This window comes from Daktulosphaira vitifoliae, unplaced genomic scaffold, assembly GCF_025091365.1.
Source record: "Daktulosphaira vitifoliae isolate Bord-2020 unplaced genomic scaffold, ASM2509136v1 Scaffold_1, whole genome shotgun sequence".
NCBI classification, from domain to species: Eukaryota; Metazoa; Arthropoda; class Insecta; order Hemiptera; family Phylloxeridae; genus Daktulosphaira; species Daktulosphaira vitifoliae.
The window spans coordinates 48,795,802-48,810,727 of NW_026099572.1; the positions used below are offsets into that span (position 1 = coordinate 48,795,802).

Sequence of the window (14,926 nt, forward strand, 5' to 3'; positions counted from 1 at the left end):
TATACATATATGTCTGAATGAGCACAAAGTAAATTTAAAGGCACTAAAATAATAATAATTAACAACAAAATTACAAATTAGATAATTGATTTATATTCAAATAAAAAATTATAAATATAATACTGAATACAAATTTGAACATATGACATCAATATCAATAAAAAATGAAAAAATTAAGGTTTTCTAAATTAGTAATTATAACTAGTAATAAGGCNAAATTAAGGTTTTCTAAATTAGTAATTATAAAAACTTATCACAATTCATTATATTTATATACAAAATCAATCAAACTGTTTTTACAGGCATTAACAATATTAAATACAATGACATAATGTATTTATTAGTACATTAAACACAAAACAATTATTTAATATATTAATATTTTTATATAATAAAAGGACTCATGTATTTGACCTTAATATAAAAAATACAGTCTAAATAGATAAAATATTTGGCTACTCAATTCCTCCTATAATTTACAAGATTAAAAATTGCATAAAATTTATGACCGTTATTTTGATTTAAAATTGTACGTATTCAATAACAGAAGAACAAAGTTTGATAAAAAAAATTACTGATTTGCTTTTAATAATTTAAAAATACTGTAAATAACTCAAATCTTAATCTTGATTTATTTTAGTATTAGAAAAATTATTGAGACAAAATTGTATTCGTACTTTGAGAATGATGTTATCTACGATAATTTATTCTAATTGTAAAACTACGTCTTTTACTCACTTCCTAATACATCTTATTATCTTATTTGCATATTATGTCAGCAACAAGACTTATATTATAACTTACAGTGTACTGTCAATATCACAATTGGTAAAGATCTATTTGGATACTATAAATTTAGCAATAAAATCCAAATTATAATATTATTAAAACCGAAGTTTATAAAATATTGAAAAATAATTACAAATAATAATAAATAAATAACATTTTAAATAAAGAAAAAGTTATATTAAAATGTCAAAAATAAAGTTCATGGTGATAGAATGTAAAATCATTTTTATGAAAATATTGATATTAAACAAAAAACAGAGACAGATTAGTAAAAAAAATCTGTAACAAGAAAATTTTTTTTTCCAGCCTTCAAATTGTAATAGTCTGTTGTTTACAAAGAAATTTATGGAACTTCTGGTGACCCGAATGAAATTTTTTAATTTTAAAACAAAATACATAATGATAAAACAATTTCAATTTATAACAAACTTAATGTTATAAAAATAATATAACGACTCCGTTTAAAGCATTAATTCACATTGATACAAAAACAATATTAATAAAATGATTGAACAACAAAAGTGATAAATAACATCTATAAAACACTTTAAAACATACTATTCAAACTCTCAAATGACCGTCAAAACAATTGAACGTATTGCCTTTTATTGGTTAAGATCTTTCCTAGAGGAACACCTAATCGAATAGACCAATTAAGGTATCTTGAACTTGTTAACCTTATTTAGATAATTTTAAATAGAACAAGTTAGCAAAACTAAAAAGATTGTATAAATAATTCACAATCAATGTAAATTGTTTGTTTTTACTTGGTCTGTCCACAAATCTTTACATTTATAGGACAGATTGAAAATGGTTCTTTAGTCTGCACTTTTTCATTTTGTGAATTTTTACTTAAGGTTTGCTTATTGACATGCCAATCTTGAAGGTCTTTATACTGTAAATTTTTTATAGTTCTGTACAAGACTAAATACCAAATTGTACCAAGAACTGTACAAAGTGCTATTTCAACATAGTAACCATCAACAATAATATCACATTCTTCCATAAAACTTTTACAAACCTATTCAAAAAATGTTTTAAAGAATTGAATTTTGTATATTTTATCTAATACTTACGTTAAAAATATCACAAAAAACATTGCTTGAACATTTAGTTATAGTCAAATAACTGATTGCTGCAAATGAAGTTGTCTTGATACAAGCATTTCCCAAAGAATAAAGTGTATTTAATATTGACATATAAGTACTTCCGACTGAAGAATCACTTACACGTGAAAAGAATGACAAAATCGATAAGCGCATAATAATCATCAAAGCCTAGAATAAAAATAAATATAAAAGATAAAAATCATGATCAAATGATTTTATTGAAATAAATATAACAAATAACATACATTAATTGTTATTAATCAAAACCTTTCAATTAATTACAATTTATGAACTAAATTTATAAGATAGTTATGCAAAAAAAATATGAAATTAAAATATTTTCTTATTGCGCATTGCTTATTGGTCATGTATATAAATTTCGTTTAACTCCTGGCTTATATTTTAAATCTTTTGTTTTATTACACACAAATGTTTAAATTTTAGAAAACCAACTAAATGCCATTTAATCTTTTTTATCCATTTTTAAAAGCTGTTCAGTTAACTTCTAAATAGATTAAATTTTAAGTATTTAGTGTATGGTCTAAGAATATTCACTTAAATACCCAAATTTTATCTTTATACTACATAAATACATAAATACATAAATAAATAACAGACCCGCGGTGACCATTTCAACCTTTTGCATTGTGAAAAATCAAATTTTGTCTCCTGAAATTTTTTCATAGACCGGCTTAAGTTCGTTTTGTATTATTAACTTTGGGAATTATCTAGATAAATTTGTGGAACATTTAAAATCAAACTTTTTAAGTAAGATTTTTTACCGTGCTATAGAAGTATATAAATGGATTACTAATTAAAATACAATATTATCTTTAGGATTTTGTAATTTTACTTTGACAAATAAGAATTTCTAGACCTCAATTGATAATATGATAAAAATAAGTATAATACTAATGAATAATAACATAATCTAAAATCTAATAACATTATTAAATATACTTAAACATTTTTTATTAGTACTTACTCTTTGGAAAATATTGTATATTTGAAATATTAGAAAGAAATAACGTGACGAAATACCATCTTTAGAAACATATTGCGGTGTATAATAAACAAGTACACCGGATAAAATCCCAACAATCATTCTAAAAATATTAAATTATAATAATATTAATGATTAACTTACATTTCATTAATTACTTTTAATTTAAAAAAATACTATTTGTGAAGGTTTTTTTTTTTAATATCCATCAAACATGCATATAAGTAATGTATCATATTTTCTATTATATGACCGTTTGTAATATTATATCAACAATCAAATAAACACAATTTCATTATAATAATATAAAATTAAAACTAGTTTAAAAAACAGGGTTTTTCATTATTTTGCACAGGACCCTTTTAATTGCTTTCGAAAAAAGGATTCACATTATACATTTTTCTTATTCTCATCAGACTTAAAATTTACTTAAAATAATACCATAATTAGCATCACACTAAATTTTGTTATTATTTTAAGATATTTAATTAGAAATTACTAAGGAAAACTAAGATGATGTTGTTTCTAAGAATCTTCTTCTTCTTTTTCCTCGTTTTAATCCCAACTGCCATAAGGGTTGACTACCCATATCCTAAACTTCCACTTAAGACGATCTCCCACATCATCTATACTCACATCAGCCGTCTTCATATCGCATTCAATTACACCCCTCCATCTTTGTTTTGGTCTTCCTCGACCTCTTCTTCCTTTAACATTCATTTCTATAACTGTTCTTACAGCTTCAGATTCTTTTCTCCTCATAACAAGACCAAACCATCTAAGATGTTGTTTTTAAGAATACAAGATAAATAGTATTGGGGTTTCAAACTTGAAAATATATAGAAATATTACAAATATCGTGAATTCCCTTACAAAAAAAAAATTATCGATCAGTTTCAAAATGTAAAATATAAGTTATTTCTGAAATTAATGAAATCATCTTAGAGATAGAAAAAAATTATTAAGTATTATAAGCCAACTGAAAATAACAAAAATATTTACCGGTATGGCATGACTTTTAAAAATAGACTCATAGGTTTTGGGCCGATCGTATATTTTGCTACTACAAATGCAACTATCAATCCAATCGGATATAATGATAGATCAACTAAAACTATATCATCTTTTGTAATACCTTGTTCTAGAAATTTTGCCGACATTATTGATTCTATTGCAAACGCTATCTAAAATCAAATAGTGATTTAAACTTTTTTTAAACTTATTTTTATAGTTTAAATAATTTAAAACCAAAGCATTCTTACTTCATAGGTCGTAACTACAAAAGAAAATTGTTTTATAGTTTCTAAATTTAAAATTTTCCACGCGAGCCCATAAACTTGAAAAATTTTAACTTTGGTTGGATTATTATTTTTTTTTTCGTGTTTAAATAATCCTATTATCACTGTAGCTATGATAAACATGACACCCCAAAAGCAAAAGAAACCTTAAAAAAAAATATCTCATACATTTAATCTATACTCATTATTAAACAAATTCAGTGGCGAAGCGTCATAGCAAACAATGAGATAATCTACTTAAAATAGATCGAATAGTTTGGTTTTTACTTAAAAATATTTATAAATATGAATATTCAAAATATCTATTTCATAAAACCATTATATATTATTCTTGCTTTTTAAATAAACTGATTGAGTACCATGTAAGCTAGTGGTGTTCATCAAAGACGTTTCAATTTGTTTTATTTTTCTTAGTGCGGTGTGCAGAGAGTTTGAAAAAGAGTGAAAATTATTGTTGCACGATAAGAAATATCTCCAAGTGCCGTGTACTGTCAAAAATTTTCTACATTTTTTTATTTTACGATTTATTTTTACATGTTGTGTTGTTATCACGCACGATTTCTAATATATAATAAATAACGTTTTTGTCTTGTCTTATAATAAAATTTATAATTATTGAATGATGGGTCAGGTCGACAGCTGACGTAAAATTTTTTTGTCAAATAGTGTTAGGTGTTCTGAACAAAATTTTTAGGCGAATTGTCCCATCTCGGATGTACGCGGGGGCAACAGGTGAGAGGGAATAAAGTAGTTAAAAACGGAGAAGTCCTAGAGAATAAAGTGTTTGATACCAGCCGGACAACTTGTGCGGTAGCTGTTTCACCAGAGACGTGTGCAGGTTTACCCAATGCTTGTAGTGTCAACGGTGTAGAGACATCACCACTTAACTCTAGGCTGGACTCGTGTATAAGGGAGAAAGATAGAAACAAAGTAAGAATAGGTACTTGGAACATTAAATAGTAGAAGTAGAGAATTAGTGGAAGTATTGAAGAAGAGAAAAATTAACATCTGTTGTGTGCAGGAAACTAAGTGGAAAGGAGAGAAATCGAGGGAAATAGGTGAGAGCTATAAAATAATATACGCAGGTAAGTCTAGTACAAAGAATGGTGTAAGGATAATAATGAATGAGGAGATGAAAAGTAAAGTAGTAGAAGTATCTAGGAAAAGTGACAGAATTATAGTCGTGAAATTGATATTCGAGGAAAAAGTGCTGAATGTAATAAATGCCTATGCACCACAAATAGGATGTGATGAAATAGACAAGGAATTGTTTTGGAGTGAGATGGATGAGGTGATGCATGAGATACCTGGCAATGAGGATGCGGTGATAGGTGAAGATATGAATGGACATGAAATGAAAGGAGAGGATATGAAAGAGTACATGGAGGGTTTGGTTTTAGTAGGAAAAATGAGGCTGGAAAAAGAATGCTGGATTTCACAGTATCGTATGATCTTGCGGGGTGGTTAATACTTATTTTAGAAAGAGGAAAAACATTATATAACTTATAATACTGAGAGGAATAGAATACAGATTAGTTATTTTATGTGGAAGAGAGAGAGCGTAAAGCGAGTAAAAGATTGTAAAGTTATACCACACGAGATGTAACTACACAACATAGACTAATTGTATTGGAGGTGTGGTATAACGGAAAGAGAATATACTAAAATTGAAGGAACACGGGAGAAAAATCGAATATCCGGTGATGGAAATTAAAAGGGGAAAATGAAAAAGAGTTTGTAAAGAGAGTAAAAGAGAGGACGGTGTAGAATGTCAAGGGAGACATAAATAATGTGTGAAATAGATTTGCTAGTTATGTAAAGAATACTGCAAAAGAGATTGTTAGTAAGAGTAGAAGTAGAATACCAGGAAACAAGAAAAACTAGTGATGGGATGAGAATGTTCAAAAAATCATAGAAAATAAGAAAAAACTATTCAATGTATGACAAAAGAGCAAAAGAAGAGGAGATTAAATGGTATCTCGTGGAATGAGGGATAGGTAGATTGAATTAGTGATAAAGAGATATGGGAGGCTGTGGCATCAATGAAAATGAATAAAGCAGTAGGACCAGATGAAGTGCCAGTAGAAGTATAGAAAATATTAGGCGATGTTAGCATAAGGTGGTTGAAGGAACTTTTAAATAAAATCTTATTAGATGGGAAAATTCCAAATGAATGGAGGAATATTATTGTGGTACCGATATTTAAAGGTAAAGGTCACATACAGAAGTGTGGAAATTATAGAAGCATAAAGCTTATGAGTCATAGTATGAAAATTTAGAAAAGATAAAGGATAAGATAATAAGAAATGCGACATCGGTATCTAAAAACCAGTTTGGATTTATGCCTGATAAGTCAACAATGGAGCTAGTATTTTGTGTAAGGCAACTAATAGAAAAGTTTAGGGAAAAGAAGAAAGTACTGTGTATGGTATTTATAGATTTGGAGAAAGCGTATGACAGAGTATCGAGAGAGGTTTTCAAGTGGGCATTGATGAGAAAAGGAGTCCCGAAAAGGTACATTAATATAATAGAAGATATGTATGATGACACTTGTACCGTAATAAAAAGCGTAGGAGGAGTAACAGAAGGTTTTTGGGTAATAGTAGGAGTGCACAAAGGTTCTACTTTAAGCTGCCCTTACTTATTGTCTTAAGTGGTGGATGAAATTACTAGTGAAATACAAGGAGAGGTGCCGTGGTGCATGTTGTTGCTGACGATATAATGTTAATAGGAGAAAATAAGGAGGAAATTAATCAAAGGCTAGAGGTGTAGAGATCAGCTATTGAAGAAAAGGGTTTAAGAATAAGTAAGAATAAGACTAAATATATAGAGCACGAGTTTAACAAAGAACACTGAGTAGGTGAAATGAGGGGTTCAGTGACAATATGTGAGGCCTTGATAAGAGAGGTGGAAAGTTTTAAGTATTTAGGGTCAATTATGCAAAAGAGTAGTGGTATTGACGAGAATGTAAGACACAGGATTAAGTGCAGGTGGTTGAAGTGGAGAGAAGTGTCTGGTGTCTTATGCGATAAAAGAATTCCAATGAGGCTGAGTGTTGAGTTTTGAGTATTGGGCGGTTGATAAGAAAGTAGAGCAGAAATGAGAATGCTTAGATAGACGAGTCGAGTGACTAGAGAAGATAGGATAAGGAACGAGCATATAAGAAGGAGTATAGTTGTAACGTCAATTGTGAATAAGATGAGAAAAAATATATTTAGATGGTTTGGTCATGTTATGAGGAGAAAAGAATCTGAAGCTGTATGAACAGTTATAGAAATGAATGTTGAAGGAAGAAAAGGTCAAGGAAGACCAAAACAGAGATAGAGGAATGCTATTGAATGCAATATAAGGACACCTTATGTAAGCATAGATGATGTGGCAGATCATGTCAAGTGGAAGTTTTAGGATAAGTGTGGCCGACCCCAAGTAGTTGGGATTAAGACGAGGAAGAAGCAGAAGAAGAAGAATTATTGAATGATGGGATTGTAAACATGAAGTAAAAAAAAAGATTTCTGGGTAATTTTGTTATTGAATTTATATTAAATAATTTTTATTTAATATTTAATTTTTATTTATTTTATAAAAATAAACAAAATTAGAAAAAGTCATTAGAGCTAGCATTATTTTCAATGTCTACCCGACCTCAAGATTAACGCTTCGCCACAACAAATAAAAACAGTCAAATAATAATAAAAATAAATTAAAACTACTTAATTCTAAAAATCATAAAAAAATATTCTTAGTAATAATCGCAAAAATAAAATTGTAGGAGTTTTATACTAACAATATTTGTTGTGGCTTTTAAAATAAAGTATTTTTTATATATTTATATCTTTTATTAATATTTTCAAATGCATTTTTTAGTTTTTAAATAATAAAAGTATTCATGGCTTTACTGATGGCGCGCAATAGGAGAAAGTACCTTCGGACGCTACATATGTGAGGGGCACCAAAAAATAATTATGAATAATTTTTTTTTGCATAAAATGTATTTTGTTTAAACATATAATAGAGATGCCAAATATATGATTGTCTTTAAATGTTAATGACAATTAGCACGACACTGCTCATAGGAATTACCGAGAAGGACCCCCAGACAATACAACAATAATATTCATTCATTCATAATATTTGTTTTTATTTTTCACGTCAGATGTGTAAAAATATCAAAAATACCTTTAAATGATACAATTCCGCCACTTTGCTTAGTATAACGTAACCATTTGTTACAAAAACTCTCCGATTCCAACAGCAACAAAACCACGTACCCAATCATAACACCCATGGCATGTCCGCAGTTATTGCATAAAGCAGCATAACCCACATTTTCTCTACAGAATACAAACATTTTTTTTATGTTTTCAACGTAAGTGATATTAAGTCAATATGTTACTTTTTGAGAAAATCCAATGCCCATCCGTCAATTACAGTGTCTTGTATAGCTGACAAGATCAGTAAAACACAAAACACGGATGTCACCATTTTAAAATTCAGATTTTTATCATTCAACCAGTCTTGGATTCCATATCCGATAAAAATTAATAGTCCTCCTACCGTCAGAATACAGAACATTAAAAAATATCTCAATTATTATATTAATGTAAGCTCTAGTATACAATTACCGATTAAACTTTGAATGGGAAATAACCATATTTTTCTTCTACCGATTTTTTTCGAAATCGTTAAATCAAGAAAAGGGGCCATAAATATCTTCAGAGTGTAAGGCCAATAAATTATAGAATATACAGCCTATTAAATTAGAGAAACTGTAGATTAGAAAAAAAAGTATATTATCAATTATTTAATTAGCAAATATCCAATATATATAGTAAATTATAATTAATAATTAGGCTGTAGGACTATTCTGGATATTTGTATAAATTATAGTTCTGCTGTTAAATATAAATAATAACGACTTAAATAATTGTAAATAAATTTCCAATAATTCTGTGTTGAATTAAAATTTTAAATATAAAATGATAATTCATAAGTCTAAAACTTTTTTTTGATAATATTCAAGATGACAATATTTTTTAGATGTTTCTTCAACAAAATCTTAAAATTACTTAACGATAAGTCAAATTTTATTTTAAACTTAATGTAACCCTTTTAAAAAAATTTAACGAAAAAATTATGAGTGTTTTTTTAATAAATCCTCCGATATAAATCAAAATATTATATCAAAGTACAGTAAATGACATCATCCCCAGAAAAATATTTAAATGGCCACCATTTTAAATTTGATGTAACGTAAAAATAATTTTTAATTTATAATTTTAAACTACATTTTAGTAGTTTTAAATAATTTTATTAAAACATCATGAGTTTACCAGTTCTAAAATATGTCTACGTAAAATATAATTTACTGGATTCAATTTGATTTTAGTTAAAACCATAGGCATATATTTAAGAAAAAAATTTGAGGACTAAATTCATTTCCTTTCTAAAAGATTTTTTATTTTATAACAATACATATGTGGTGGCTGTATAAGTCCATGAGAAGACTCCTTCCGAATACGTCAATGAACAAAATACACTAAAAAAAATTTAAAAAGTAGAAAAATATATAGCCAAACGTATAGTTATAGATCAAATTTAACTATTTTTAGTGTTTATAATAAAAAATATTTAATGTTTGACCTCTTAGAATATAAATAGCATATTATTTAGAAATTACATTGATAAATAGCTGTTTAGTGATTTAATAATCAATTATTCAAAAGTAAATTAGACTCTGTGTAGAGATCTTGAAAAAATAATGCACACACTTAATGGTAAAAACTTATATTTTATTAAATATTTAAAAAAGCTTCTTAATATCACTAGGAACTTAAAAAAGAGCAATTCTTTTCAGTAAGACATATTTCCTTTAAAGAATATTTTGAATTCAAACTGCCAAGCCAGTATCATTAAACATTTATTTTGCCCCAGATAAAATGTTCTATAAATTGTCAGTTTAATTAGTTTTATTAAATTTACATGAATTTTTTGACAATATAATTTAATATATTTTCATTTGTTCATTATTTATAATAAGAAACAATGAACAACTATTTATTTTATTTCTACTACCTGTTCTTCATATGGAATTTTCTTGTCTTGCAGTAATATCTTTACAGCATTTGACATTCCAAATGGAATCCCTTTCAAAACATACAAAACTACTAGCACAATTATATTCAACACATCTCCTTTTAAACTAGGCTTTTTTATATGTTGTGTGTTGAAATTTGTGCATGAATCTATAGTGATTAATTCTTTACAGCGATCTGTTAAATCTGATTGTGGTTTACACATTCGCCCGTTCGAGCATTCCCTTATTAGAGTTCCAGTCATAACAGTTTTTATGTATAATCGTAGACTATAATTTTCAAGCTGCAAAGTCATAGGATCATTAAATTCAAATGATTGTTTTATTTAATTAACAAAATACGTTTAAATTATATTAAAATATATATTCTTAATATAAAAAGATTGATATTAGATAAATATCTTATTAACACATTAATTAAAGTAATTAACGTGATAAAATTTTATCTAATGATATGGCCTTATATTTTTTTAGTAATACATCACAATAAATCAACTGATAGTGAAAAAAATGATGTAAAAATTAAGTGATCAAAGATTATTGTCATATTAGGATTAATACTATTATCAGTTTAATCTAGTTTAAGTAATCTACCTTTTATACAAAAATACAAAACATTTGTCAATATGATTTATTTAAAACAATTTTGATAATACAACAATATTTGTTTTTATTTATTATAACCAAAATCGGTTTTACAAACAAAGAGGCTATAATATAGGAAAATACTTAGTTTACTAATATAACTATCTTATTATCTTGTATTTTTTTATAAATACCTAATAAAAATTATATTAATTATAATTTAAACGTTTTTCAAAATCCTTCGTCGACAATTTTATCACACGAGTTGAAAATAATATGATACGACTAAAAATAATTAAAAAAATAAAGAAACGGATAAAAAACAGAATACATGCGGTGCTTTTGAAGTTACAAAATGAAATGCCGAAGACCAAGTAGAACTTGTTGTTATCAATACATATTTTACTGCGTTATAAAAGTATCAGGCTAAAATTTTAAAGAATATTACTAATTAATATAATCAAAAGACTTATGTTTACATAATAGAATGTCTTTAAAATACAGGAAACATATGATATGTTGACGTAAATTTCAACCTAATAAGATATGCGCATAGTATTCTTTAATTTTAAAAACAGAGCTAATTGTTTTTATCTTGTTTTCGACAAAAACTTTTTTTCGCAAAATTCACTCCTGATGATTCCAATTAGCAAAATTAATGGGAGCATAAAAAATCATTTCACAACACACTAGTTATAAATATTAATAATCTTGAAGTACGCAAAACTCCCACAAGCAAGCTAATTCAAAAATAATGCTTACAAGATTCACGAATCTTGTTATGAATAAATGTCAATAATGCTTACGAACAATTTTAAAAATGTAGATGCTAATTTTAATCAATGATAATGGTTTTAAATAATAATATTTCTCATATTATTCGCTTATCGACATGAATAATTCTTAAAATATTTCATTAACTCAAAATATAATTTTAAATGGCTAGAAAAATGAATTAAATAAATGAAATTCGACAAAAATAGAAGTCATTGATTTTATCTAAAATCTAATCAATACTGACTTGTCTTAATGCCGATTTTAATTTATTTTGTAATTACCTATAAATTTCAAATTTAGCTTATTGTTTTGTAGTCTAAAACTACAAAACTACTTTACTTTAGCTGAATATATGAGAAAAATAAAATCAACATATTTCATTATGCTGTTGATTTTAGGTTTTAAATAAAAGACTGATTTTTTACGGCACAGTTTTGGTCACGTATATATATTCAAAAATATAGACGTTATATTCTTGTAAACTTTTTGTTTAGAAGAAAAAAGAGGGGCTCTGGCTACTTTTCCATAACTTCTAGAAACGCAATGAGTCAGTTACCGTACGCTATTCTCAAAACAGCGAACCTTTAAAGTATTAAAGTAATTGTTAACTTTGTTTTATTTTGTTTACACTGTTGAATAACTTTAGCTGTAACGGGCCATGTTATTTGGATTAACCACTTCTTTCAGAAAATCTCTAAAAGTTAATTTGGTATAATTAAAAAAGTGTTATTTTTAAATATCATTAAGCTTGTAATTAGCAACACACTCGACTCTAATATTTCATAAAAGTTATACACCTTATATTTTTATTTTTTGATGGGTTGATTAGGTAATTATTGAATAGTTAATTACAATTGACAAATCAAAATTAAACTATTTTAAAGTATATAAAACACATCGTTATTTTTAAAAACAAAAAAAAACTAAACATAATAAGATTTAAAATATCAATAAAAAAAGTTATATATTACCAATGTAACATTGAATATTTATGAAAGAAATTAACAAAATAAAATATCTGAACTATTTGTTAAATGAAATGGTGTTATAATCAAAAATATCATAATTATTAATAGTGCACCATATTAATAAAAATCATCGACTAACTATAGGAGTTCGCTTATATTATATTAATTTTTAAATAGTAAAATAAAATTTGAATGAGGGATTTTTTTTTAATTTTTCAGTTATAAATTTTAATCTTATTGGTTTAAATTTAATAAATCCCACATTTCATTTTTTAATCGAGCAGTTTTGAAATACTCTTTTTTAATAATATTTCAAACTCATATATAACTACATAATTCCTTGGAAACATTAACATATTTTCTGGCTTTTTAACACTCAAAATATTTCTTACAGTTATATAGTTAATTTCATATATAATTGGTAATTATAATTAGTATCATATAGTTAATGTGATTTTATAAAATATAATGAACTAAGTCTCGAACACAAGAGCGTATTGTAATATAGAAACAACGTGCGTTGACGCACATTTTTTTATATTGTAGATCAACAATATAAAAAAAAAAGTCTCACTGACAAATTTTTAACTTAAACCATATTATCACGGAAATAACCTAACTATAGTCTAATCTTTATCCCGTTTAATATAATATAACAACTTTTTCTGTTAACGAATATCTGTTGGTTACATTAATTTTTTACCTAACAAATTATCTGTGACAACAATCAATTAACCCCAGTTTTTAAATCTGTTTATCGATAATAATAAATTATTACTACTATAATCGTTTGTTCAAGTGTACACTATGTAATATTATATTATCACTTATATCATTAATATAAAGTAACATTATCATATAATATGATGTTATTATTCGAGAATTTATGTCAGATATTATAAATATACAAGATTACCAAAACAAAGATCTCGTCTTTAAATACAAAATAACCTAATGGCATAATATCGTATTATTGTACAGATTTTCAAATAACGCCTACGCACATGTTCCCCATTGTAATACACCAATTTAAATAAAAGGCTTCAGTTTCAAAGAATTACAAGACTACCTTCTTCTTACTAAAAAATTCCATTTTCCCTATCAAAACCAGTTTTTTGGTAATTTCAAAATATACAAAAACTAAGACACTCTACTCAAGATTCTCGCTCTCTAGGGCTTAGTCATTTATTAAAAACAACTAAGTGCTTTTAATTAAAAAAATATTTTAAGTCCAAATTAAATTATAAAAACGATGACCATAAAAATAACCCATACCTCACTACCACTCTATATTTTAAACTATTTATGACTTCGGAAATAATAAGTCAAAAGTTGTTAAGGACCAATCATTTAATTAATTTTTTAATCTAGTTAAATATGTCTGTTTCGATTAAAAAAAATATATTTGGCATTTTTATTACATATAAGTGAATAATTAATGAATTAAGAAATGATTAATAAATAGAGAAATATATAAAAATTAAAAATAGCAAGACGAACTTTCTTAAGATAATTATTATTTTTAAGAAAAATTGAATTGCTAATGTCAAAAGAATAACTCTGTATATAATATGTATAACATGATTTTATGTTTCAGAAAATTCAGTCTAACAAATTGTAGCTAACATAAAAAAAATTTGACCAAAAAAAAAAAAGTTAATTATTTATAAGATTTTTCCCTTAAAATTTACTGCCAGGATTCTTTGCACCATGTTAAAAATAATAATAATAATATTCTTTACACAGCAGCTAATTAATTGTGCTTATAACAATAATTTAATTGATATTACCTACCATAATATTTAAAGTCAAAATAACATGAAAGTTTTATAAGATATTCGTTGTAAATTAACGATTTGTTGAACATTTATGAATAAGCAGATTTTTAAAATATCTAACTTATTTTTAATTTACCAACGTATTTCTCTGAATGTAGCTTGTAATAATTAAATTAAAAATAGGAGAAGATAATAGATAGATTATAATGTTCTATAGATATAATGTTTACATGTCCTTATATCTTTCTCTTAATTACCTATTAATTTATTTATATAAATATTGTCATTATACAATACTTACTTAGATAAGATCCTAGGTAAAAGTTCGTGAGATGTATCTTTATATTTTAAGTGATATCTATAATATTCTATGATATTTTTTACACTAAACAAGTAGTTTTTACTAATTTTACAACAATATTGTATAGAAAAACACTATATGTTAATTTCTTTGTTTTTTTTAATGAAATTGCCATAACTATAAGTCTATTTTTGAAAAATTGATTATAAAGATTGAAATTAATAGTA

The 14,926-nt window shown here is 25.9% G+C and overlaps 1 protein-coding gene across 3 annotated transcripts; it reads right to left on the reverse strand.

Annotated features, from left to right (window-relative positions):
• Positions 1 to 291: 291 nt before the first annotated feature.
• Positions 292 to 11,277, reverse strand: LOC126896725 (acetyl-coenzyme A transporter 1-like). 3 transcript variants are annotated; one of them, XM_050669754.1, is made up of 11 exons: positions 10,272 to 10,390; positions 9,566 to 9,735; positions 8,822 to 8,948; positions 8,593 to 8,749; positions 8,376 to 8,530; positions 4,164 to 4,345; positions 3,904 to 4,085; positions 2,884 to 3,004; positions 1,866 to 2,066; positions 1,557 to 1,810; positions 292 to 1,466 (listed from the first exon to the last, which is right to left on the reverse strand). In XM_050669754.1, the coding sequence occupies exons 2-11, from the start codon at positions 9,599 to 9,601 to the stop codon at positions 1,370 to 1,372; spliced, it is 1,512 nt and encodes a 503-aa protein (XP_050525711.1). In that variant the 5' UTR covers positions 9,602 to 9,735; positions 10,272 to 10,390; the 3' UTR covers positions 292 to 1,369. The 3 variants fall into 3 exon arrangements, with proteins under 3 accessions (XP_050525711.1, XP_050525710.1, XP_050525709.1); XM_050669753.1 differs by lacking the exon at positions 9,566 to 9,735 and adding an exon at positions 10,885 to 10,982 and having other exon boundaries at positions 294 to 1,466; positions 10,272 to 10,574; XM_050669752.1 differs by lacking the exon at positions 9,566 to 9,735 and adding an exon at positions 11,070 to 11,277 and having other exon boundaries at positions 295 to 1,466; positions 10,272 to 10,574.
• Between the last annotated feature and the right edge of the window lie 3,649 nt (positions 11,278 to 14,926).